Source organism: Megalobrama amblycephala, linkage group LG14, assembly GCF_018812025.1.
Source record: "Megalobrama amblycephala isolate DHTTF-2021 linkage group LG14, ASM1881202v1, whole genome shotgun sequence".
Taxonomy (NCBI): domain Eukaryota; kingdom Metazoa; phylum Chordata; class Actinopteri; order Cypriniformes; family Xenocyprididae; genus Megalobrama; species Megalobrama amblycephala.
Genome location: NC_063057.1, coordinates 21,777,968 through 21,805,838, shown reverse-complemented (window position 1 = coordinate 21,805,838; position 27,871 = coordinate 21,777,968). Strand labels below are relative to the sequence as shown.

Sequence of the window (27,871 nt, the reverse complement as noted above, 5' to 3'; positions counted from 1 at the left end):
CAGATTAGCTTGGCGCTGTGTTAGCCGTTTGATTAGCGTTGATGTTGCTTGAAGTGCGGTCTCCGTTTCCTCAATTCTTTCCTCTGCCTCCTCCAGTCTGTCATTTGTTCTCTTTAATTCTTGTTTGATGTCGGAAAGCTGTACTTTATTGTCCCTTCTGAACTCTCGAAGCTCGTTGAGAATACATCGCAAGCTATCTTCGGAACTATCTTCGTCATTGTGCATTGATGTCGGAGAGCTACTTCTGCTATCTTGCCTTGCTTCAGGGTCATTTTCTGTTACAATCGCCATTGTCCTACTTCTAGTAGTAACCCCTTTCTCCATTGTTATGTAAAATATTCACAAGTTATGACAAAAAACTAATTTTTGGGGTTATTTTACAAAACCGTCGGGGAGCTCGACAATTAGGCTGTCATCCTCTTGGTGGCGTAACCGGAAAACCCCGGTATACATTTTTTAAATACAGAGATGGTATATTAAAATCACATTTTAGTTCATATTTAATGCTGTCTCAAAATAGCACAGTTGAGTACTGTAGCGAATTAGCTCAAAATAAATATGAATAATTAATCATAACTAGTTATAATTAATTATTAATATTTGGATCAGTTAATAAAATTAACTTAATGTAATAAAATTAATATTACAATCAATTAACCCGTTCAATGAACACACAGTGTTAATTGTTTGTTAATTCTAAGAAATGTTCATTTCCAGGTTATGGAAAATAACAATTCTATTGTACAGTACTACTAAGAGCCTGTCAGGATCTGCATGAATAGGGACTCCCGTATATGAGCGCAAAACACGGACAACTTTACATGTGACATGAACAAGACTTTATTAACTAGACTAAACACTTAAACTACTCTAACATTCACACTCATACATGCATACAGTTTACCAAGAGAGAGAGAGCTAAAGCAGAGTACAGTAAAGCTAGAAGTTACAGCATTGTTTGACATTCAGCAGATCAACAGCCTTTAGCAAACCATCAGTTTAGTTTTAACAGGCCCTTCTTTAAAAGGGGTAAGGATTCTTAATGTATCAAATAACGAGACTAAGATTGATACTTGCATGTCTCTCCAAGTTGAATTAAAACTGTCCTGATGCAATTTGTGGAGGCTTCCGTTGAATCTTTGCTGATATTGTCTTGATGAAAGAGAACCAGTTGGATTCAGAGGATCTTTGGTGAATGGAAGTTTCTAGGCCGAAGCCTGGCACAAGCTTGGGGTTTCACAGAAGCTTCTAGCTTCTTACAGCATCATCTTAACATCATCATTTGTCAGTAAAAGAGAAGAAGAAGAGCAGGAAGAGAGGAGGGGTTTGATCTTGTGATCAGTGAATATAAGGGGTGAAGGTGTCACACCCTCTTGAGGTGTCTGAGCCAATAAGGAGTTTCCCTTTCAGAGGGAACTTTTACGAGTCTTTGTTCTGTAGCAAGATATTAGCATAAGACACTGGATTGGATGAATGAGAAAATAACCTTCTAGATTCTTATAATACTAACATGTCACAGAGTTAGTAACATGTAACATAAATTACCACATAGGAAATGAAAGTTGGAGTCCGTAGATACCAAACATGCTACCAATGCGATCTCAGTTAACTATACATTTGCAACTATGGAACATTAATACCAAAATAGTTCAAAAGAGAGAATTAATACATAGAATAAAGCCTATAAAAGGAAAGTCATGAGATGGGAAAGTTGGATACATGTTTATACATTTCCCAAGTGGTTATATAGAGAATACATAGGATTAAGAGAGTTTATTTGTCCTTATCAGAAAGAATTAAGTCAGAGTCACTAGTCTCTGCAAATTCTTCTTGATCGTAAAAGGGTCCAAGTATCTGTAACAGGACCCCTTGTTCTGCCTGTGGTTTAGCTACATTTGGGATGCTAGTTGCAGTTTTAGGGGGATGGGTTCACAGAACTTTGATAGAGTGAGGGTAATTCATTAAATACAATGAATAATTGTGTGGCTGATTGATCCAGACGCTACAAGTACAGATGATCTTAAGAAGTACTAAAGAATAATTTTTAGTATATTAAGTACAAAATTAGTGCATGGAAATAGAGCACTTCAAGTACATTATAGAAGTGTACTTTTTTCACCTGGGGAGGCACATTTGTTTTAACACTCTCCACTTTTTCACACAATGATAGTCAATGCAGTATTGCCGATGTGTGCTTCTGGTTTAAACTTCTTTTCAGAACTTGTGAAAGATTGGGACAGTAGCTGGAACTGAGCCAGTGTTGAATCTTCACGAAAGTTTATAATTTGCTTGTGTTTAAAGCCTTGCAAAAAACAGTGCAGCACATCTCAAACAGTGTCTGTTAGATCACAACACTGGAGAACAGAGCGCTGTGAATTGTTCTTCACACACACAGTAACTGTTTAAAGAAAATGCTCAAACTGTGACTGTGTTGCTTCAAGCACATCATTCCGCACACGGGATGTGTATTAGTGTTCCCTTTCAGTCGGTCACGTTCGACGTATGTCAGTAGTGACCGACGAATTGGGATATTGCTAGAGAGCCCTATCAGCTTCGAGTGAACTAAAACAGGCCAATGGAATTGGCGTGCTATATTTGCATAATGTGCACCGCCTCTGACAGATGTATATAAATAGGAAGCAGATGCAATCACACTCTGTCTTTCACTTCGGAGCCAACAGTTGGTGTCCAGCTTTCAGACTTCACAAGAGTGAAACTAAACAAGCCTTCTTTGAAGATTCAGCATCTGTTTGTGTTGGTGTTAAGGCACAACAGCGAGGTCGCAAGCTTCCCGGGGAGCCTGAGCTTAAGCTCTCAACTGCTGTTTTAACAGCAACCGAATTTCCCATATAAAATGCAATTGTCTGTTGCGATTTGGGCTTTCCGGTGTGTTTGGGGAGTGGTGTAACTGAACACATCGTGTCACTCCCTGTGTGCTTCAGCACGAGAGAGCTGACTCTTCCCTTTCTAAAAGAGCTTCACAGACGAACCCTGCGTCTTTTTCAAGATGTCATTTCGTCTGTGCGTTACTGGGTGCAGTTGTTCCCTGGTCCCTGCTGATGGGCACAATCGCTGCATCACGTGTTTGGGCGTTCAGCACGCTGAAGCAGCTTTTGTGGATAGTTCATGTACTCACTGCGGGAACATGACTTTCGCAGTGCTGAGATCTAGACTCTCGTTCCTTGGTTCTCAGGGAGCGGGGGTCCCCTCCCATATGCCCCATTCGGCCGTTTTTCCCAGCTTTGGTCGGAATGACGGTTCGGTGGTGTATAGGCAGGGTGATCTGAGGATCACGGTTAGGGCTTCCCCGCTGATTGCCACTCTGCAGGCCCCTGCTGCCTCATCAGCACTGCAACCCATCGTGCCGCCATTGGATTTCGCGGGGCCCTCTGCGGACTGTCCAGCCATTTCCTTTGGTGCACCTGCTGAGGATCAGATGTCAATCACAGCATCGGAAGGTGAGCAGGAGTCCTCGGGAGATGAAGACTTGGCTCCGCTGCCTCCCTCTGAGACTGTAGCGCTGCCCGAGTCTGATCCCGAGTTGACGGCTGTGCTTCCCGGGCGGCCGAGAGAGTCTGGCTCGTGTGGAATCCTCCACCCTGTCCTGGGCCCTCTCGGCTCGATGATTGGTATCTCGGGGCGGCCCGCGCTGCTCAAACGCAGCGCCCCGCCCCGATGCCTTTCTTCCCGGAGGTGCACGATGAGGTGACCAGATCTTGGCGGGCGCCGTATAGCGTCTGTGCAAGGTCTGGGCCCTCGTCCGCCTTCAGCTCCCTGGATAGCGGAGAGGCTAGGGGATACACGCGGATCCCCCCAGTCGAGCGGTCTGTTGCGATGCAGCTGTGTCCAATGGCCACGGGCTGGCGTGGTGAGCCGCGTCTCCCGTCCCGGGGCTGTAAAATCTCATCAGGGCTGACTGAGAAAGCTTACAGAGCCTGTGGGCAAGCTGCCTCCGCCTTGCATGCCATGGCGTTGATGGAAATGCCCCAGGGAGGTCTTGACTAGCAGCTGCTTGGGGAGCTGCGTGCTGCCACCGACCTCGCCCTCCGGACGACTAAGGTGACAGCACGTTCTGTTGGTCAGGAGATGTCTACCTTGGTAGTTCAGCAACGCCACCTCTGGCTGACCCTGGCGGACATGAGGGAAACCGACAAACATCGGTTCCTGGATTCCCCCATGTCCCCGGTCAGCCTTTTCGGCGACGCGGTGGAGAACTTCGCCCAACAGTTCTTCGCCGCACAGAAGCAGGCTGAAGCTATTAAACACGTCATGCCCCGGCGGTCCGCTGCTGCCTCCACCCTGCCGCCGCCGGCGGCTCAGCCTCAGCCCGCTCGTCGCCGAGGGCGCCCGTCGCGGATGTGGTGCCCAGCCCGTCTCAATCAAGCCAGGTGGTAAGTGGTCGAGGAAGTCACGACCCTGAGACGGGCGACCTTGAGGGGAAGGATCCTGCTCTTCGGGAGGGTTTTCCATCATCTCTCCCAACCCCGGAGGAGGACCAGGGGGAATTTATAAACATGTCTGTCTATCTACCACCACTGGCTCTCCGGACACCAGCAGTACCCACTTCCTCACAAAAAGAGCAGTTTCCCCAACCTCCAGGTCAAAAAAGGGACGCGTCTGTCAGGGTGCGAGGCTCCGCCTTGCCGCTCGCAGCCCCCTCTCACATCGCCAGCAGGTGGCAGTGTGATGGTGCAGGCTGCGCCCCGTGCGCTGTCTCCCATACGCACTGCTACCCCGCAGAGTCTGACCACACTCCAGGCCATTCCCATGCCGTCCGAGTCAGGTCCCCATTAGTGTTAATTTCGTCACCTATTTTTAATTTAGTCTTAGTCTTAGTCTTGTGCCAAATGTCCTTGTTAGTTTTAGTCATATTTAGTCATTCACATATCTTTTTTTGTTAGTCAAGTTTTAGTCGACTAAACGTCTCGTCATTTTAGTCTAGTTTTAGTCAAAAGAAAACTCAAGGTGTCTTAGTCAAGTTTTAGTCGACTAAAAGTCTTTTAATTTTAGTCTAGTTTTAGTCAAAAAATTGTAGTCTTTTTTAAAAAATAACACATTATTACTGAGATTATTACTGATAAACATTTCAGTAAAAAAAAGTGTTTCACATATCTCAAACATTGGTTAAATGTCATAATTACCTGACAAAATACACTTGTTGAAAGATTTTTGTTGAATGCAAATGTTAAACGTGTCTGGTTTTCAATTTCTGATTTAGGAGACACATTCACAAATGATTAACCTGTTCTGAAGAGTATTTTATTTTAACCAACACAATTCAAAAGCTAGCATGTCGTCGTCGTCGCTCGTGTTCGCTTTGGGTGTTGTGTGTTCAGCAGTTTCGTGTTGCAGCCACAGGCGTATGAGACCTGTAAAGCCTCGTTTACACTGCACGCGTGTGCGGCTGCGACGCGGCTACCGGAGCTGATACACGGCCACTCTAGTCAATGCTTGTGTTTACACCAGCCGCGCCGCGGTGCGTTTGAGAAGCGGCTCGACGCGCCGCTTCGCTAAAGATAGGCGCCTCGCCTCCAAGACGCGCAGCTCAAATACAAAACAAAGTCAAAATAATCACCCTGTGTAAACTCCCGCTCATATTTTACATCACTAGAAACTGACGACAAGAGATTCGAAGTTGAAAAACTTGAAATTTCTTTGTTTGAGTTGACATCGCGCAGAGGACGGAACAACACCTTGCCGGAGCCGTAACGAGCCGCACACGCATGCGGTGTAAACAAGGCTTCAACGAGGCTTAACTTGAGCAACAGCGCGAAGCCGCGAACTCATTCTGAATATTTTAAAGGCGTAACAGCTGATGAAAAAGCAGAGACGATTGTAGACGAAAATGAAGAGAGATTTTATCTTAGTTTTTATTTTATACAAAACATTTTCGTCTCGTCTTTTTTCGTCAACAATAATGCATGTTAATTTAGTCTTAGTCAGCGTTTTTGGACAGTGGTGCAGTCTTGTCATCGTCTCATCTTAGTCATGAAAAAAAAGGTCGTTGACGAACATATTTCCAGTCGGTGTTGAACTGCCTGAGTTCGCTCAAGTGCAGGACACAGCCCCACTGAAAGACTTTCAGAGGCTCCTGGGGCATATGGCATCTGCAGCCGCGGTCACGCCGCTCGGATTGCTCCATATGAGGCCGCTTCAACACTGGCTCCACGGCCGAATCCCGAGATGGGTGTGGCAGTGCGGCACACTCAGTGTCCCCGTGACACCGAGCTGCCATCGCACCCTTGTCCGGTGGTCGGATCCTTCGTTCCTGCGGGTGGGAGTGCCCCTTGAACAAGTGTCCAGGCATGATGTGGTCCACACAGATGCCTCTGCCACCGGATAGGGGGCCACGTACAACGGGCATGCAGTGTCGAGTCTTTGGACGGGGCCTCAGCTGCATTGGCATATCAACTGCCTGGAGTTGCTAGCAGTACGTCTTGTACTGGGCCACTTCAAGGAGCTGCTGTCAGACAAGCACGTACTGGTCCACTCGGACAGCACTGCGGCCGTTGCGTACATCAACCATCAGGGTGGTCTACGCTCCCGTTGCATGTCACAACTTGCCCGCCATCTCTTGCTAGGAGTCAGAAGAATCTGAGGTCGCTTTGTGCCATTCATGTCCCAGGTGTGCACAACCGTGCAGCCGACGAGCTCTCACGGCAGCCTCCACTTGCGGCCGAGTGACGGCTCCATCCCCAAGCGGTCCAGCTGATCTGGCAGCACTTCGGCGAGGCCCAGGTAGACCTGTTTGCCTCCCCAGAAACTGCCCACTGCCAGTTGTTTTATTCCCTGACCGGCGGCACGCTCGGCACGGATGCCCTGGCACACAGCTGGCCCCGGGGCCTATGCAAATATGCGTTTTCCCCAGTGAGCCTTCTCGTACAGCTCCTGTGCAAGGTCAGGGAGGACGAGGAGCAGGTCTTGCTTGTGGCTCCGTATTGGCCCACTCGGACCTGGTTTTCGGACCTGATGCTCCTCACAACAGCTCCTCCTTGGCCGATTCCTCTGAGGAAGGACCTCCTCCAGAGACGGAGCACCCTATGGCACCCACGTCCCGACCTGTGGAACCTCCACGTGTGGTCCCTGGATGGGATGCGGAGGTTCTGAGTGATCTCCCGCAAGCGGTCGTAGACACCATCACTTCCGCTAGAGCTCCTTCCACGAGGAGCCTCTACGTGTTGAAGTGGAACCTATTCGTTGAATGGTGCTCCTCTCACCGAGAGGACCCCCGATCATGCTCGGTCAGATCTGTGCTTTCCTTCCTGCAAGAGGGCTTGGAGCGAAGGCTGTCTCTCAAGGTGTATGTTGCCGCTATCGCCGCACATCACCATGCAGCTGATGGCAAGTCCCTGGGGAAGCACGATGTGATCGTCAGGTTCCTGAGGGGAACCTCCCTCCATACCCTCTTGGGATCTGACCCTGGTTGTTACATCTCTCCGGGGTCATCCCTTTGAACCTTTGCAATCAGTCAAGTTAAAAGTACTGTCTCTTAAGACCGTCCTCCTGGTTGCATTGGCTTCGCTTAAGAGGGTAGGGGATCTGCACGCATTTTCGGTCGACGAATCGTGCCTAGAATTCGGGCCCGGTGACTCTCACGTCATCCTGAGACCCCGGCCCGGATATGTGCCCAAGGTTCCTACCACTCCCTGCAGAGATTAGGTAGTGAACCTGCAAGCGCTGCCTTCGGAGGAGGCAGACCCAGCCCTAGCTTTGCTCTGTCCCGTCCGCACTCTGCGTGTATACGTAGACAGAACGCAAAGCTTCAGGACCTCAGATCAGCACTTTGTCTGTTACGGAGGCCAGCAGAAGGTAAAGGCTGTCTCCAAGCAGAGGATGGCCCACTGGATAGTGGATGCCATCGCCCTGGCGTACGAATCCCAGGGCGTGCCTTGCCCGTTCGGGTTGAGAGCCCACTCCACCAGAGGAGTGGCCTCTTCCTGGGCGCTGGCTCATGGCACCTCGCTGACAGATATCTGTAGAGCTGCGGGCTGGGCGACACCCAACACGTTCGCTAGGTTCTATAGCCTAAGTGTAGAACCGGTTTCTTCCCGTGTACTCGCTTCCACCAGCCGGTAGACGCGTTGAATCTGCTCTAAGTGTCGGCTTGCAATGCCATGTATGTGATATGCGATATGTGCATCTTTGACTCCAGTCGCGTTCCCCGCTTGGTGAAGCCTGTCAAGTTCCTCTACCTCCCCCTCGGCTCGGACATCGTGGAGTGTCTGATGCCAGGCCAACATCCATCTCTGACGTTGTCTGTTGGCTGGGTTCCATATGTTGTGACTCCTCTACGTGAGCGGTCCCATATGTGTAATTCTCCACGGTCAAACTTCCTACGGTGAGCCCGTGTCTTTCCTATAGCAGAGCCAGCTCTGCTGTCACCTGTCAGACGTGTCTCCCCCTACCCAGGTGGAGCCGTCCCAGGGACTCCATATGCGTACTGCCCCCGGGGTCAGTCCATATGTGTATTCTCCACGTAAATTCCTCCCCTACTGGGTAGGTTGTGGCCTCCGCAGCGTCCCTTTAGGGTTCGCTTCCCAGTGTAGTTTAGTTTACTTAGTGGGTATTTAGGTAACAGCAGTAAACTCTCTCGGCGTTGAACTCGCCCCCTTCACCGTCCCAGTTGGTGCGACGGGTGGCTAGAGCTTGTGCTGGGCACTGGAAGGGGTTTTGTAACTATGGTGCTTTATTTGGGATCCCAATTCGTCGGTCACTACTGACGTACGTCGAACGTGACCGACTGAAAGGGAACGTCTCGGTTACGTATGTAACCCTCGTTCCCTGAAGGAGGGAACGGAGACGTACGTCCCGTCGCCACAGTTTCTGTACCCTCGCTGTTGTGCGGACACCAGTTGTCTCCTCAGCGAAAAACAGAGGGCGATTGCATCTGCTTCCTATTTATATACACCTGTCGGAGGCGGTGCGCATTATGCAAATATCGCACGCCAATTCCATTGGCCTGTTTTAGTTCACTCGAAGCTGATAGGGCTCTCTAGTGATATCCCAATTCGTCGGTCACTACTGACGTACGTCTCCGTTCCCTCCTTCAGGGAATGAGGGGTGAGACATTTTGTGCCGCTCTATATGTATAATACTTTTGCACAATGAAAGTATATTATTTGTCAGTCTTGTTTTGTCCTAACATATATATTCATGTATGTTGTTGCTTCGTTAAAAAGTTGCGCTATACAGTTAAAAGAAATATCTTTTATTTTTATAGAATATATGGCGTGCGTCCATATAAGTTGCGAATGCTCTGCATACCCAAGCCATTCGTGGACTCGGCAATTAACATTAATTACTTTTGGCCCCATTTATTTTTGATCAGTGCATACACATACAAACTTTTAATCCAAAAGTGTGCACATTTGGAGAAATACACATTTACTTTATATTTCATTAGATAGAATATAAGCTGGGGCGTACGCAGGGTTTCATAATTACCAAGGTCAGAAAATGCTTGCCTAGGGGGGTACGGGGGCATACTCCCCCGAAAATTTAGATTTCCCTGGTGTACATATGTGTATTTTTAAGATGTTTTAAGGCCAACAAATTGGATAACAATTTAAAACCATGTCAACAAATAAATGCATGCACAGTTATGAGGCAGCTTTAATCGCATGTTTGGCAATTTCATGACTTAAATGTAGGACTTGGCCTATTTATTAGCTCAATTATCAAGAGGGGTAATTGAGTTACAGGGAATAAGAATCGAATCAACTGTAATTGATTCACTGTAAATGATTCAGAATTAATATTTAACACTTCATCAATTATTCGTCCAGCAAAAAATTGAGGTTAAAGTATTTTACCAATTCTGGATAAAATATTATTCTGCGGCCGACAGTAACAATATTTTATTATGATTATTATAAGCAAGAGGTAACTTGATCTTTTAAGTTTAAGGCAGTAATTTGACACGCAGAACAAGAAACTCGTATATGTGAAAAATCAAAACAAGTTTTATTGACTACTTCTAATGATTACAAGAAACTAAGGCTAAACACACACACATACATACGCACACACACACACATTCGCGGAGTTGATATGAGTTATGAAGAAAGTCCCAAATACTAACTAAACATCGCAACCTGAGGAAAATCACAAAAGCAGAGCTTTGGCTTGATTCTTTAGGTTTAAATGAGTTTCACCAGTTTCCAGCAAGAAAGAGAAGTTTGCTTGTACCTGCGTTTGCTCTGACAGCTGAGGTAATCGTGTTGTTCTGCGACTCGTGTGCAGCGGAGTCCCGTTTTGGATTGGCTGTCTTTCAGGTGACGTCTTCTCGGGAAAGCCCTTCGTGGGTTGCGCAAAGCTTTAAAGTTGTTGCCGGCTGGTGAAACGCGCTGTTCTGAGCAGTTTTCTTCTTTGGAGACTTTGGTCAGATATTTCACGGAGTGTTTTAGAGTCTGGATGTGACGGCTGTTGAATGGTCAGCTGCGCGGCTCGTGGATGACGTCGGCGACTGTTAGATGGAAAATCAGCCCCGGTAAAGGATCAGTTCTCAACTTCTTCTTTTCAGCATGACCCAAGCAACTTTTCCGCCGTGGTCAAAGTAGCGGTGCTTCGGCTACTGGGCTTCAACGACTGTGCTTCAGTCCGACTTCGACCGACTTTTGACCGATTTCTGACAACTAGCTATTGGGAAAGCATAGCTTTAAAGGAGGAAGTTAGCTCCGTCCCCCGATGTGTTTCTCCAATGAGACGTTGCTACGGAGATTAGACACGCCTCGTCTATTGTCTATTGATCACATCGCGTGATATCTGTGGAACATTCTCCTGTTTTATTAACAACTTTATAACGTTTCTTAATATCTTCCTGATACTGAATTTCAATGTTTCATTCACACAGAATTACAGTGAATTATAAACTCTGTATTTAGAACTCAAACATGACACACTTCTTACACACATATTACTAGACTGACCTAATTAAAACAATGATTACAAGAGAAAGAAAATGCATACGGGAATACAAACATATAATGCATTGACTCCAACATGTTAGTAATCACATCATAGCATGTGTTATTCTAGATATAGTTAATATTTTAAAATATCAACAATTGTCCTTTTGAGATTGAAGATTGAGTCTGTAAGCATAGAGTCATTGAACAGCGACCAGAGTCACAAGTGACCGGGTCAAAACGGACTCCTAATCAGGAGGATGTCTGTATGGATCGTTGTTCTTTTCAGGTCCGTTTAATTAGTGTTTCCTGTTCCGTTCGTTTGATACAAAAGGGTTTTGTGAGCGTCTATAAATTTAATGTGATCAGGAAGGCCTCAGAACAGATATTCTCTGTTCTTAAGTCATGTTACCACTTCTCTTAATGCTGACTAGCTGGAATTAGGAGCTATCCAGTGCCCCCAGGGATTTTGGTGTCAGCAAATGAATCCTTTGTCAAATGAAGCTTTGTTCGATCACGTTGTTCATTGATAAAGTCATTGGTAAGTTCTGTCGAGCGATGCCCTACATAAATTACAACAGAACAACGACAGTCATTGTTTGTAGTTTCTTTTGCACTTTATTTAAGCTATAATAAAGTAATTATGCAGTGCGCGCCGGCGCATTTGCGCATGCAATTCTTGAGTGCGTGCCACGAGCACAATGTAATGGCTGATTGGACAGCCATGTAAATGTTTCTGAGATTTACTGACATAGCCTGACACCATCTCATTTGACCGCAGTTCACTGTTGTTCAACTGAAGCTCCCTCGTCCTCATAAATACATACATTTCCGCGCTCGTTTGACTTGCGCCTGGCGCTGAAGTGAAGCCGGAATCCACGTCTGAAAAGTGGCCACATTTGTTGTGGTCGTAAAGAGACATTTCTATATAAACGCAGCGTTTTACTTGATGTTTTAATAAAAAAAATATATTTTTGGTATTTTGTATATGGTGGTTTGTGGAGTAGCATCACCTGGGAGGGATATTTTTTTTATCCCCACCGGGGATAAAAATAATTCAGCAGAGGCAGGGATACATAGACCAGAAGAGGGGAAATTCCCCCCGTCCCCCCCCTACAAATCGCACCCTATATCCAATATTTGCATATGCCAGTCCATGTTCAAGGCATTAGACAAGCCAGTATTAACATCTGGATCTGTACAGCTGAATCATTAGACTAGGTAAGCAAACAAGGACAATAGAGGAAAAATGGCAGATGGAGCAATAATAACTGTCATGATCCATGATTACATGATATTTTTAGTGATATTTGTAAATTTCTTTCTAAATGTTTCGTTAGCATGTTGCTAATGTACTGTTAAATGTGGTTAAAGTTACCATTGTTAGGATATTAACCATCGCTCTGTATTCACGGAGACAAGAGCCGTCGCTATTTTCATTATTAAACACTTGCAGTCTGTATAATTCATAAACACAACTTCATTCTTTATAAATCTCTCCAACAGTGTGTAATGTTAGCTTTAGTCACGGAGCATAGCCTCAAACTCATTCAGAATCAAATGTAAACATCCAAATAAATACTATACTCACATGATCCGATGTATGCATGCAGCATGCATGACGAACATCTTGTAAAGATCCATTTGAGGGTTATATTAGCTGTGTGAACTTTGTAAATGCACTGTATTATAGTCGAGAGCTCGGGGCAGGGAGCGCGAGGATTTAAAGGGCCGCAGCCTGAATCGGTGCATAGTTAATGATGCCCCAAAATAGGCAGTTAAAAAAATTAATAAAAAAAATATCTATGGGTATTTTGAGCTGAAACTTCACAGACACATTCAGGGGACACCTTAGACTTATATTACATCTTGTAAAAGAACGTTCTACGGCACCTTTCAAAGGATCAGGTGTTTCCATCATGCAAAGGCCGATGTGACACTCGTTAGGAGACTGACACTGCATACCTGTATGTTGACATTCATGAAATAAAATGATTTACAGCACAACAATGATTTTGTAGATCAAATAAAACATACATGTAAATAAATAAAAAAACATTTTATATCTGTGGTAAGTTGGATAATTATGGTGAGGTTCCTTTCCGAAGCTGATGTCTCACAGAACATGAGCACAAAAGCAGTTAATCACCATACAGACAAAACAATTTCTAGGAATAAGTCTTTTTGGGAGTGCAGCATTTTATGCAGCATATAAATGCATATTTAATTTCCATAATAATAATAAATAGTGGACTGTGCCAAAGTTGTACAAAGTAATTTTACTGAAGTAATTTTGAAAATTAATATTTTTTTGTTCATTAGTAGTTACTTCGTAGTTATTTTTCTTGAACTTTAATTAGTAGATAATTACTAGTAGTTCTTCAGGAGATATGACAGAATTCATTAGTTATTGATTAGCTAACTGTTACTCAACATAATCATAAGATTCTATTACATACTGATTAGTTAACACATCTTCCTTAGTAGTTAACAGTAGTGAATTAAGTGTTAATGAAGAATTATCTATTAGTTCTTCAGTGATTTCTTATTAGTTATGCAGTAAGTAAGAAACAGTATTCTAAAGTGTTACCCACAGTTCTGTGTTGTTTGATACACTTACTGAAAAGATTTTCACCTCTAAATGAAGAATGACTTAACTTGAAGTATACAGAGCCTTTGAGAGATGCTTTTCTGCAATGAATACTTACATTTTAGCTTTATTTTATTTACTCTGTTAATGTTATGAATTGAAAGACATGAGCACAACAGTGTCATAACTGTTACATTCTGCCTATTCTAGGCTATGTAAACAGAAAGGGAAGACCACGCGGATTGTTCAAATAAAGAAATTATTTATTAAAGTTAAAGAATGAACAACGTAAATTAAGTAAAGTCAGTATATATGTTAAGTTGAGAAATAAAAATGTATGCGACAAGAAATATGAGGTGTCAGGCATAAGCAAACAAAACATCACAACGGTGCGGGAGAGAAGGAGAAACGGCGGCCTCTTCAACCAGCTCCGGAGAGACCTTTAAGCCCAAGATACTGGCAGCAGTCACACGCGATCCTGGAAGCAATCACAAGCGCAACACCCCACACCTGCGCTCCCTCACCTGCAGGAAAGACATAATAGACAGAACAAAGCAAAGAGGAGGAGCCCAGCAGATCCGTGACATAACAGCGACTGAATTGTTGAAGGACGCTCTTGTGTGTCACACAGACGGAGAGAGATGCGCTCAAATTGTAAATGTACACAAGGAATGTTGTCTAATTTAAATTAAAAAAAAACATTTTTCTGTATGTTTGAATTATTAAACTGGAACTTTATATTATATTGTAACATTTCATATTAAATATTTTGGAACCTTATATTGTATCATTTCATATTAAATATTTTATATTAAACATTTATGGTCCTATGTAGATCATACAAAAAAAAAAAACATTTTAAAAATATCTATATCTTTCGTTGCCTTGAATTCATTCATTGTTGAATATGGAGTCAGTGCAGTAAGATCTCGACCCCTGATCTGACCCTATAATTGAGTTATTTTACATAATTTACAACTCTAAACAATGTAGTTTATATTCTTTATTAAACATCTATGGAACTGTAGATCATATAATAATAACAACAATTAATATCAGGCTTTGTTTATTGCTGGTAGATTATCTGAGAAATCATAATGTTGCTAATGTAAGGATGGAACAATCGCAGAATGAGAGTAAAACTGGTAAAAGCAGTTCAATCTGGTGAACTGAAGGAGAGAAGAGATCGACTCGTCAAACACTGGGTCACTTCTAACAGCACTAACATGAGTCTACTGTAGCCCCGATTTACTGTTAAAATCACACATTCAAATACTGATGATACCAAATATGTTTTTAGAAGTATTTAAAACCAAAACATTTTTATGATTTTAATAACTGAAGCTGAAATGTGGCTTCCATGTATTCAGTCATTTTCATAATAAACAGTAGAATTATAATATACTGTCGGCTAATCAAATGATTGAGCAGGAGACATTTATTGATTGATCAGAGTCTCTTTGAAGAACATTACTAAGGAGGTTGAAGTTTAATCCAAGTCTTATGAAGCGATATGATTTCTCTGTATGGGGAGCAAAGTGAAATTTGATCCTGTTCCCTCTGATCAGTTCATGTCTACAGAAGACAAATCAAATATGGTGACGTGTCAATAATATCAAACCCTCAGTAGTGTCTGTGTCAGGAAACAGCAGAGCCATTTCTCTAAATATCTTCTGTTTTGGAGGATTTCTGCATGTGTGAGCGATGGATGCAGGGATCATTTTCTCCTGACATGATAATCACACTCTTCATGTCTCTTGATGTCCACAGACTTTGTTCCCAAGACCAGGAACGACTTCCTACAATGTAAGTCACTGAGAAAACAAACAGAGAAACTCACTGAGTGAGAAAACACGACAGAAGAGATTTAGAGTTGATCATGATAATGATGATTTTCACAGGATATCTGCTCAACTGCTGAAATACTGAACATGAAGAGTTCAGATACATTAAAAGATCCGATTGATCATTCCTGATTGTGATGTGTTTTATCTCCATCAGATTCCCAACGGTTCACTGTGGATCTGAACACAGTGAGTGAACGCCTCCGTCTGTCTGAGGGGAACACAATGATTACTGTCACTGACACAGATCAGTCGTATCCTGATCATCCAGACAGATTTGATCATTATCCTCAGGTGTTGTGTAGAGAGAGTGTGAGTGATCGACGCTCTTACTGGGAGGTTGAGAAGAGTGAGAGTGTGTATATATCAGTGTCATATAAGAGCATCAGCAGGAAGGGATCGGGTAGTGAGTGTGAGTTTGGATCTAATGATCAATCCTGGAGTTTGAGATGCCTTATTGTGGGATACTCATTCACACACAATAACGGACACACTATTCTCCCTGTAAAGCCCATCATCAGTAGAACAGTGAATGGGAAGGATTACTATAAAATTGGAGTGTATGTGGATCACAGTGCAGGAACTCTGTCCTTCTACAGCGTCTCTGGAGACACAATGATCCTCATCCACACAGTCCAGACCACATTCACTCAACCACTCTATCCTGGGTTTAGGGTTTATTATAGATCATCAGTGAAACTGTTATAGAGTCTCTTCATGACATTAACACTGAAATATCACGACACAATAAATGTGTGTTAATGACTCAAAATCACATGATGAAATAAATGTTGAAATATTGTAATAAATGTTGAACTCAGTGTTCATGTATATTGTGTCATGTGGTGTCGTTATGAGGAGCAGGAGTGACACAAAGATTTAGATCCACTAACCCACTGAAAAATAACATCAACAATCAATTTATCAATTTAATCATTCAAACACAAATGGACATTTTTACATCTATGAATAAATACACAAACTTAAAACTGTTTATTTGATTCATGTTTTAAAATGTAGATTAATAGAACAATAAAAAGTACATTAATAAATAATTTTTAAAAAGCATTGGCCAATTGCTTTTCTTTATCTATTTGTCAATTGAGTTAAAAACGCCATTGGTCAGGACACACGTGGAGCAACCAATCAACTTTCACCTCAGTGTGAAGAGCCAATCCTCTGTTACTGTAAATGTAACACGCGCTGTCATTGGACAGTGAGAACAACTATTCGTCAGAGCCATTAAATATGAGAGTTGAGACACTCTGACTGAAAGAGTCTGAAACCGTCTACTTCTCTACTATATAGTAGGTGAAAAGCAGTAGGCGAGAGAATAAGTGTGTCAGAAACCTCAGTAATCATAAAAGAGTAGGAGAGAATTACTCGTGTTGAGATGCAGCAGGACTGTAAACACGTGATTGTTAGATCAATTTTTTATTCAAAAGTTTGAATAAAGCGTTGTTTTTTTAAAGGGTCACATGAATAATTTCCATCTTAAATTGTTCATCTGTAAATTACATCATAAACTCCACTTATGTGCTTTTTTGTCTCACAAATAAATTTACTCATTTCTATGAATGAAAATGACTTAATCAAACATGTACTGCCTTTTTCAGGTTAAGATCATAATGAATAAAGCATTTTTTGTTGTCAAACATGCTTTTATTCTGTCTTGTTTGTACTGTAACCATAAATAACACACAAACCAAATATATATAAAATGTAAGATATAAAAAACTGCTTAAATTTTCTGTCATTGAGAAAGATCATTTTATTACATAAAAACATGTTCATGAATGAGTTTCTGTGGGAAAGATCCTAATATCTGACATATAAAAGCAGTCATACTTGCTAAAGCTTGTGTGTGTCGAACAGTAATGAGGAACGATCTCAAACGCTCATTAATCAGTGCAGTTTCTCACCAGAACTTGATCATAATGCTTCGTCTCTCAATCTCAGTCATGAGTTTGTTTTGAAGTGATCATGTGACAGACACTGTTGAAACAAACAGCATCTGCTGGTTAAGGGAGGTTTTGAAGCTGGTTTGAGCTGGTCAAGTGCTGGTCAGAAACTGGTCCTGGACCAGCATAGGTTCACTTTCAAATGGTGTCAATAAATAAAGCCGTATAATTGAAATAATTCTCTTAAAATAAAAGGGTAGCCTTCTTTCCATAGCTTATTTTGTTCCTCAAATCAAGCCTCAAAATTGCACACATTTTTCTTTAAATAAATAAAGAGGAAAATGTATCTCTTGGTTTTATTAGTGAAATCTTTTCTATCAAACATTAATTTTCTTTAATTATCACATTATTTTTTTTTAATGAAAATGACAAAGACCCTGAAGACGTCAACAGGGCCTGAAACACTTTCTGGTAAGAGAGCGTTCGTTCAAGTAAGAAACAAGTGCTTTTGTTTGAGTTAGTTTGGATTGTCTTAGTGTGAAGAGCTAAAGTTTTTAATGTTGTTTATATGTCTATGCGGTGTTTTTAATATGCTTTAAGACACACCATGTGCAAATTCATAAGTCAACACAATTGCTGAGTATTTTCTCTTGATCTAAAGACAGTATAAAAGTCTTTGAACTGAGTGACTCGCTCATGAACACAGTCTTTGCCGCCATCTAATGGTGTAATAATGTAACTTCTGTTGCTGTTCACGGACAGGGACTGTTTTGTTTCCGGCGGAAGGAAGGTTTTTAATGACTTCATGAAAGTTGCATTGATACATATTTTTGGCTTTAATAAAACAAACAAATCCAGCATTTTCCCAACAAACACGATCTGCTTTGCAGAGGAAAACTCGACTCACAAACAAACAGAAAGTGATGTGCAAATACAAATGTCAGTTTGAGCGAAAACGCAGAGCAACAAATAAATGTGTTTTACAAATAAACAAACTTCAATCCAGTTGATACAGGCTAAAACAATCGTGGGAAGATGTTTGAGAAGAGTGTGTGTGTGTGTGTGTGTGTGGTTCCCTACAAAGAAATGTAGAAAACACAATAGGTTACACACTATCAATGAATTAAATGATAGGCCGCTACACATCTTTACACAGCTATAAATCATATTTCTTATCAATATACATTGAGTGACACAGTGAGGTAAACAAACACTGAAACTGCAATGATTAAAATGGCATCTTAAAGATTCACAATAAGGTCAAACAAAAGACTATATAGTGACATCAAAATTAGTTTTAATACACAATAAGTTCAGAATAACACCGAACACTATTGCGGTCGTGAAACTGTGATCATGAATCCAGCAGAACGTAACGATAACAGACACACTTTCACCCAAAATAATCATATTCAAAGATTTAACATTAGTTAAGTTCATTACTTACACACACAATACTGCACAAATGAAAGAGATCATGAAGAAGTGAGATCTTCACTCTCTCTGTCCCAATATGAACTAACACAGTAAGGTGGATATATGCCGCACCCCATCAGTTATATTTGGTGCTATACTGCAACCTGCTGGCACATTTGTGTAACTTAGAGGAGATTAAAGGGTTAAAATGAACCCAAAATGGAAATAATGTCATTATTTACTCACCCTCATGTCGTTCCACATCCGTAAGACCTTCGTTCATCTTCAGAACACAAATTAAGATATTTTTGATGAAATCCGATGGCTCCATTGAGAGCAAAGCCACTGAAACTCTCAAGATCCAGAACCCTCTATGGTACAGAGCTGCCATATGGCCACAATTAATTTCTACTCATGTCCTTGTTATTCAGAACAAACACAATATATTGCACTATGGGAATTAAAAGGCCTTAAGGTTCCCAATGATGAGCTGTTGTTAATTCCCATGACATGTGAATGTCCCTCAAACACTCTCTTTCCCACTGAAGACACTGTAGAAGTGCTCCAGAAATTGCTCTATTTACCTCATTTCTACACATCTCTTCTCATGGGGGATTTTTGCAACATCTTTGATAAGTAGATTAGAAAGTTTTAATCCCAAATCAACTTTAAACTCTAACAGAGTTTTACTGTAAATTGAGAAAATATCAAGGTTTCTTATGGCAGCTCTGTACCACAGTGGAATTGCAGCATTTCCCCATTGGGATTTTTTTTATAGATAACTGCATCAACAATATGATTGCACTTATTTCTTTATTTTGAAGTGTTTTTTGTAGTATAGTTGTATTTATGTATAAATAACTATCAGTTTCTAAAAGAAATGTGCATTTAAATACAAAAGAAAATCATAATTTTATAGAAAAACTTCTTTTTTGACCGTTTTCCATTATGGTACAGAGTTGACATATGGCAACGTTTCCCTTAAGTTCCCCTCAAAAATCATTCTCAGAAATCCTTTTTGATTTGCATAACTGAAGCTATTTCATGCAATAAAAACTTATTTTAAAAAATCCTTCATGGTTAGAACATAATGCGTACCATAGAGGGATAAAGCTGCTAAAAACATATTTGAATCAGTTCATGTGAGTTCAGTGGATCTATCTTAATATTATAAAGTGACAAGAATACTTTTTGTGCACCAAAAAAACAATATCTAGTGATGGGTGATTTTAAAACACTGCTTCATGAAGCTTCGGAGCGTTCTGAATCTTTTATTTTGAATCAGTGGTTCGGATCGCGTGTCAAACGGCTGAAATCACGTGACTTTGGTGCTCCGAACAGCTGATTCGACACACTGATTCATTTATGATCCGATGCTTCCTGAAGCAGTGTTTTGAAATTGGCCATCACTAAATAAGTCATTATTTAGTTTTTTTGGTGCACCAAAAATATTCTCGTCACTTTATAATATTAATATTGAACCACTGTACTCACATGAACTGATTTAGATGTGTTTTTAGTACCTTTATGGATCTTGAGAGAGGAAATGTCATTGCTCCCTATGAAGGCCTCACTGAGCCATAGGATTTCATCAAAAATATCTTAATTTGTGTCCTAAAGTTATCAGACTCCACTTACCTGTGGTGAGATCGAGTTTCACCCATTACAGCATCACTCGAGAGCAACTTAATTTTCTGAAGTCATGTGGTTTGAGTCTTCCTTCAATAGCAGAGACTCTGCAGGTTTCTCTGACTACCATCAAACGCCGCATGACGTAAGTTTGGTTTTAAAGTGCTTTTTATGAATTGTCATGCATGAAAAGAGCATTTAGAGTGAATTGTTCAACATTACTTTGATAAGCAATAACACTTATGTTTACATGTGTTTGTTCCAGGAAGTTCAGTTTGAATCGCTCTCTGACGTATTCAGGAATAACCGTTGACGCAATGATCACGGACATTGTGGGATCGGAGGCTGTTGGAGCACAGTTACGGGCAGGTGGAATTCGTGTACAAAGACACAGAGTTTCAGGTGGAGAATTGTCCTTGACGGTGGTATCGATGGGTAAAGCTGTTTACAGGCGTTTATCAGCCTTTAACCGACACTGGAACAGCCATGGTTTGAGAACAGAATGACACCCAGACAGCCTCGGACCAAAATCTGCACGGTGTCTGAAGGACAGAGAACCACAGCGATGGAAGAGATGTTTGTCAGAACAGCTGGACCAGCAGATGAAACTGTTCTTCAGAATCAGAGCAGGAGACACCAGTGTTTGAGCAGCTGTTCCTCAGAGTCACTTCACATTGGACAGGGCTGCCCTAGAGCGACTTGATGCACACATTAATACACTCGCTGGTTCAAGAGGACAGCTGGAGTGGATGTCCTTCGAAATGTGTTGTCTTTTTTGAATGCCCAACAGTAAAGAAATGGTTATTCCTGTAAATAACACAGCTTGTTATGGTCACCACTGAATAATTAAATGGACACTGAAGTTTGTTGTGGGCTGTGGATTGATCCACTTGTTGTGTTTTGAGTAGATATTACAATAGTATGTAAGTATGGTTAAGATGGCGTGACATTTTAAAGTAACATCATAAATAGCAAAGTCATCATTTGAAACTTGAAAATAAAAGTTTAGTTCCCACATTAAGTGTCCTCTGATTTACTTACACCTCACCACAACATCTTTACTGGAACGGTCATTTAAAAAGTCTTTAGGATTTTTTAATGTCATTTATATTTCATAAGAACATCCATTTTATGTAAAACACTTAACTAAAAGGTATACTTGAGTGTTAAGGCCTGGATATCCTTAAATTTTCTTCACCTCAATGAAAGCAAACAGAGATTATAGTCTTTGAATCTTCGGAAGCTTCTACCTCCCCTTGTCTAAATTTTGGTAATTTGTCTTCATGTGTGAAACCACTAGTGAAGAACTTGGGTGTGTATTTTGATAATGGTCTAAAATGTGACAGATTAATACAGTAGTCAAAACCATTTTTTTCCATCTTAGAGTCTTAGCTAAAGTAAAACCATTTCTTTGTTTTAAGGACTTTGAAAGGGTCATCCATGCTTTTATTTCAACAAGGCTTGATTATTGTAATTCCCTTTATATGGGTATTAACCAAGTGTCTCTTAAAAGGTGCTACAAAGGATGTTTTGTTTTATACATTTTTGCAATATTACTTGAAACTGTCTTTACTAACTGATAAAAGACTATTTATTAGGTGCACTGAAAGTAATAATATTAATATACATCATCTGTGCACGAGGTAGGGCCTTAAAAACATCAGCCAATCATTTACGCGATGATTGATTGGACCTCTGGCTTGTCAATCACTGCCATTAGGTTCCTTCTGAGAGACGTGCGAGCTCCAGTAACTTTCCACACTCCACAGGCGCCGCATGCAATGTTTTTGTCAGGAGACAGGAGTAACAACTGCAGATTATGAGTTACCTGCGGTGAGTCCGACATAATGAATCCACTAACACGCCACAGCGAATGCCGGTGGAAAACAAACACTCATGTTTCAATATTCGTGCACGAGTTTTGGGAGGCGTTCCCTCGAAATGAGCTGTGAAGGAGGGGGTTGTTCTTATGCATGCGCTCATTTGGTTTCTCAGTCGACGAAAAGATCCTCTGTATCACCTTTAACCGTCTGCAAATGGTACAGAACGCTGCTGCTAGGCTCCTTACTGGTGTGCGCAAAGGGGACCATATTACATATTGGCTCCCAATTCATTATAGAATTGATTTTAAAGTTTTGTTGCTGGATTTTTAAAGCTCTGTACAGTCTAGCTCCGGTATATATTACTCATTTACTATCTGTTCATAATCCTGGAAGGTCTCTTAGGACTTCCAACCAGAGACAGTTAAACGTTCCTCAGGCTAGACTGAAGTCAAGAGGAGACCGAGCCTTTGCTGTTGCTGCACCAAAACTCTGGAATAGTTTACCTGTTTTTATTAGAACTGCCTCTACACTATATGAATTTAAAACAAAACTCAAAACCCATCTTTTTTCGCTGGCTTTTAATTGTCATTGATGTGTGCTGTGTCTATTTTGTTTTGCGCTGTAATTTATGGTGTACATGGTGTTAGTTTGTTATACTGTACAACACCCTGGTCAACAATTGTTGTTTTTATTGGTGCTATAAAAATAAAGCAAAGTTGAGTCGAGTCTATGAGAGCACTCGGGGCAATTCTCTGTCAGAGTGAAATCACCCAAAAAGGGACGGTACTCCACATAATGTGACTTGGTGCTGATTGGACTATATCCAGATTCTGAACAAACAGTGACAGCTAGCGTAACAGTGTGGTTGAATATTGAAGAAAAAAAAAATAGTAATGAATCAGTGCAGTACAGTGTTGTGGATCAAACATTATGGGTCTGAAGGATAAAAATTTGCAAATAAATATTATGAATTGTGTATTTCTGACTAATATTTTATTTTTATTAGAGCCGTTTATTGATGTCTTTTCAATTTTCTCTGTTATTGGACAACTCTACTCAAATAAATGCTATATCACATAAATACAAACTTCTCACCTTTAGGTGAGAATTTGCTTTTTTGAGATCAAAATAGGTCACCTATGAGATTTGCATAGATCTGTCTGAGAGGACAGTCTTTGGACAGAGTCATGGTGAATGAAATCATGAGAATTGTCGCAATTGTCCAAAAAATAAATTATGCTTAAGAATATACAACATATATTTGGCATCTAACTTAATTAACATTTACTATTAGCACTGTTTCTAATATTAAAATGTACAATCTTAAAGACTAGGGTGAAGTCTTTTTGCATATTAACAATTCTTTGGGACATTCATGATCCAGGATTTTGAAATGTCTTCGTAATTGAAATAAAAGACATGGCGTTTAGCAAACCACTTTAGGTATGACTAGGAGACAGAACAAGAAGCCAGAAAGGCAGTTCAGATTTTTAGATCAGAGCTGCTATCCCCTCATGAGTTTGGGAAGCCGTTGATCATGACACTGGACCTAAGAGATGAAACTAAAGATCAAGAAAGACACCTGATATCTTTTTATAAGAGGTCAAATATGGAGTGGGCCTGCCCTGTTGAGTGCAAACTTCATGGTACAGTTTAAATTGTGATCACATATGCTTTCCAGACTTCCTGAAAATTGTTTGTACGGTTGGTTAAAATGTACATTCTTTGACAGGAGATTCTGCTATTGGGGAAGGAGTGACCAGATTTTTCTTCTCAAAGTGCAAATCATTGCTTCAGTTTGGATCTTAGTCTTGGTATAGTTATAATGATTTACCTAACTTTTCACTGTCTAATTCTTTTATTAATGCACTTTCAAACTGTCAAATAGCTTGGTGTACTATAGCTGGGTATCAAAACAGATTTATCATTTCAATCTGAGTTGCGCATGCATCTTGTTATATATCAGTTATAATATCCATTTTGCATTTAAATGAAAGAAAAAGTGTTACTGCATTAAATTATCATGGGAACCTTAGAACTCGATCTATTATGATTATTATTGTTCACAGCAAATTCACCAGTGTTAAATATGTGGTGTAAAAATTTTGGTGTTGCTCAGTGTTAAAACTGGAGTAAGTTTTGATCCACAAGTGTAAAATAGCATCTATAAAGAGAGTTATTTTTCCAGTGTTAAACTTTTCATTCCAATTCCATATGACTAATTTCATCAAACGGTAATCAAACAAAAACTATTCGTCTGTTACTCCAGCAAAATGCTCTTCAAAGTCATATATGGAGGAAGTTGATTAAAACAGACGGAGCCGATTACAACGGCTTAATTAAAGAAGGTAAGTTGTTCAGTTATACATTTAGGGTATGTTTACACGACAACGATGTTCTAAAAACAGACGATGACGTTGTCAAAACGATCCCTGTTCACATGAATCTGCGAAAATGATCAATTAGACCTCGAAAAAATCAGAATAGAAGTGGTTGAAAGTGGACAAATGAGACGGATTAAAACACTTGGTATAAACTAGTAATGTTATGTGTCTGCCTTGTCTACTTGTGATCTGATCAACCAAAACGCTTCTTAATACCAGGCGTAAACGGGGCCTAAAAGCATACACATACGTCTATGCCTAAAAGGCTGTATTATGCATCCCAGGCCAGTAGTTGGAGATGTTGCTTTGTCAAGAAACAGCTTGCGAACACGAAATACGCACACGCACCATTTTCAAAGCTTCGTGTTTTTGTTGATTACACAGAGACAGTAAAAGGCATCATTTTCAAAACCATTCACTTTGAAACCATTTTTCAGAAGTTTGCGTTTTCATGCCCCCTTGTAAAACAGCCAAAACGCATAAAAAGTTTTCAGATTTCAGTTGAAAACGGTGTAAACATACCCCAAGTTAAAGCCGTTATCGTTTTATATCAGTTGCTACATGTGGAGAAAATTATATTTTATCTCTTCACAAACATAAAGTCAAGAAGAAATTTTCCATTGAAGACAAGGATCTGGTATTACAAGATGACACCGGTGTGGAGGTTGCTGAGGATGTTTTCTCTGACGTGCTGGAGGAGAAATCTCATGATATTCTTTGGAGAGTTGTTGACCAAGATTCAGGCAAGTGTCTATGGGTGCTTTCACACCTGCCTCATTTAGTTCGGTTGAATCAAACTAGAGTTCGTTTCCCCCTTTAGTGCGGTTCGTTTGGGCAGGTGTGAAAGCAGCAATCGCACTCGGGTGCGCTCCAAAAGCGGACCAAACAAGCGTACCGAGACCTGCTTGAAGAGGTGGTCTCGGTACGCTTTCAAACCATAGACTGTAAAAAAATATGGACGTAGCGTCCGTGACGTCACCCATAGAGTTCTGAACAGCAGTTTTGACGCAAAAATGAGGCCGCGGCCATCTTAGCTGCGCGTCACCGCACGTCACTCCCGGATAACTGAAAATGGGCAAAGAGGCGGGGAGGTGGTTTGAGCTGATATGACTGGTTGCTGAAACCACGCCCGCCTAGCTCGACGTGACCATGTTAGCAGTCAAAGCCAAGGAGCTATCTATCTATCTTAGATACGATCTAAAATATTAATGAAGACAAGTTTTATCATCAGAACGTTCTAAAGGTTTACTGTCAATCTACGGTGTTTTTTTTTTTTTTTAAGATATAGATGCTCCAACACCAGTGTTGGACGTGCAAATAACAACATGGAAAATCAAATGGGACTTCATACCTTTATAATGAAATAGAGATCGCGAGATGAATCCAATCCGTGGCACTTGGGTAAAATATGAGTGTCCATTGCAAAACAAAAAAACATGTCACATTTCTTCTGAATGATCTGCTCTCTGTCGTCGTTCTTCAAGAAATAATGCAATCTGAGCAGCGTTTATGTTATAAAACTGTATACGATCGTATCTAACAAACAAATGAGACCGTGTCCAAAGTATATTTTTTCAAAATAGTGCAGCAGTTTTAGTTATAATATCCAAGCAGTGCTGTCGGATTTTGATATCCTCCCGCCATTGTAGTAAATCTCACAACCAAAACTTTCAGCCAATGCCATGATCCAACAACGTGTGTTCTGTTTCTTCCGCATGCATGCACATCTACACAGACACACATCAGTCTCGAATATTATGCAGCAAGCCATATTTTATAATTGTATAAAATAATCGTGCACAAATACGGCTGAGATGCCAAATTCAGCGGCTGGAATTAACTGAGGTAAAGTGAGTGACGGCTCACAGACAGCAGCAGCAATCTACCTGTCACTCAAGTGACCACGCCCTTAATTATGCAGAACTTTAAGGCTTAATATAATTTAAACGGATGAGTTAGAAAAAAATTCGCCCCCTCAGAGTTGTCATGAAGGGCAACATTAGCAGTATAGACCAAAACCACAATTTGAAACAACTTGTAAACATGTTTTTTTCTGCTATAAACTTGGCCAATTTAACATGGGACTCTATGAGATTCTGCTCTCTTTTGGAGTCTGTCCCTAGCGGCCAGTCGATGAATCGCAGTTTAAGTCACTTCCGTATTGGCTTCACGAGAGACTGGGGGAGGTTGCCGCTTGTTTCAAACGAACTCTGGAGCGGTTCGCTTGAGATGTGAAAGCAATCCGACCCAGTTAACGGACCAGCGAACCAAATGATATCATTTTCATAACGGAAAATATGATATAAAAAGCAGTAGTGTCTGATTCTGCGAGTGAGCACATTATTTACAATATCTGAAAGCCAACGAGCGCCTCTGTTGTATAATTACACTTCTCCGTGCGAAAATGCTGTCTAGACAAAGGGTGCTTTCACACCTGCCTCATTTAGTTCGGTTGAATCGTACCAGAGTTCGTTTTCTCCTTTGGTGCGTTTCATTTGGGCAGGTGTGAAAGCAGCAATCGCACTCGGGTGCGCACCAAAAGCGGACCAAACAAGCGTACCGAGACCTGCTTGAAGAGGTGGTCTCGGTACGCTTTCAAACGAACTCTGGAGCGGTTCGCTTGAGATGTGAAAGCAATCGACCCAGTTAACGGACCAATGAACCAAATGACATCATAATTCATAACGGGAAATGTGATATAAAAAGCGGTAGTGTCTGATTCTGTGAGTGAGCACATTATTTACCAAAGCTGAAAACCAAGGAGCGCCTCTGTTGTGTAATTGCACTTCTCCGTGTGAGAATGCTGTCCCGACAAAGCCCCTTTCCTGCTCTGCTTCATTATAAAATGTATATAGTCTCTCTCGACACGCTGACAACAGGTCGCCTACTACACAGCGCTGGGAAACCAGACAGAACGAGAGAGAGAAAGAGCGCGCGTTTGAATTTGCTGCAGTATTAATATGAATGTAGTATATAATTTAACAGCGGGAAAGACGGCTACATTCATATAGTGTTTGCGTGTGTCTCAACAGTTACAAATAAAGCCACAATAATCTCATGGAGCGAACTTGTCAATCATTATTTTGATGTATGACGCAAAGAAAACTCTGACCAATAAGAGGACAGTTTTACTCGAATGTGACTTGCCGAAACGCATTTTGGTATGCTTTGAAATGTTGCTATGTGAAAGCGAACCGAACCAAGAAGAAAATGCAACATTGTAACAAATTTAGTCCCTGTTTCGGAACAAAACAAGCGATCCATAGGTGTGAAAACACCCTAAGATATATAAATACTTCTCTAGCAGATGTCATTAAATTCTTTAAAGAAATAGTTACCCATACATAAACAAATTCTCACTCTAATCTATATTATTT

The 27,871-nt window shown here is 41.2% G+C and overlaps 1 protein-coding gene across 1 annotated transcript in view; it reads left to right on the top strand.

The window, feature by feature from the left end:
* Nucleotides 1-16,172, top strand: part of LOC125246033 (tripartite motif-containing protein 16-like) — a 43,296-nt gene extending 27,124 nt beyond the window's left edge. The window contains exons 2-3 of the mRNA XM_048156882.1: nt 15,268-15,303; nt 15,499-16,172. Coding sequence (XP_048012839.1) covers nt 15,268-15,303; nt 15,499-16,049 — 587 coding nt within the window. The 3' untranslated portion in view covers nt 16,050-16,172. The remainder of the gene's footprint in view (nt 1-15,267; nt 15,304-15,498) is intronic.
* The last annotated feature ends 11,699 nt before the right edge of the window (nt 16,173-27,871 follow it).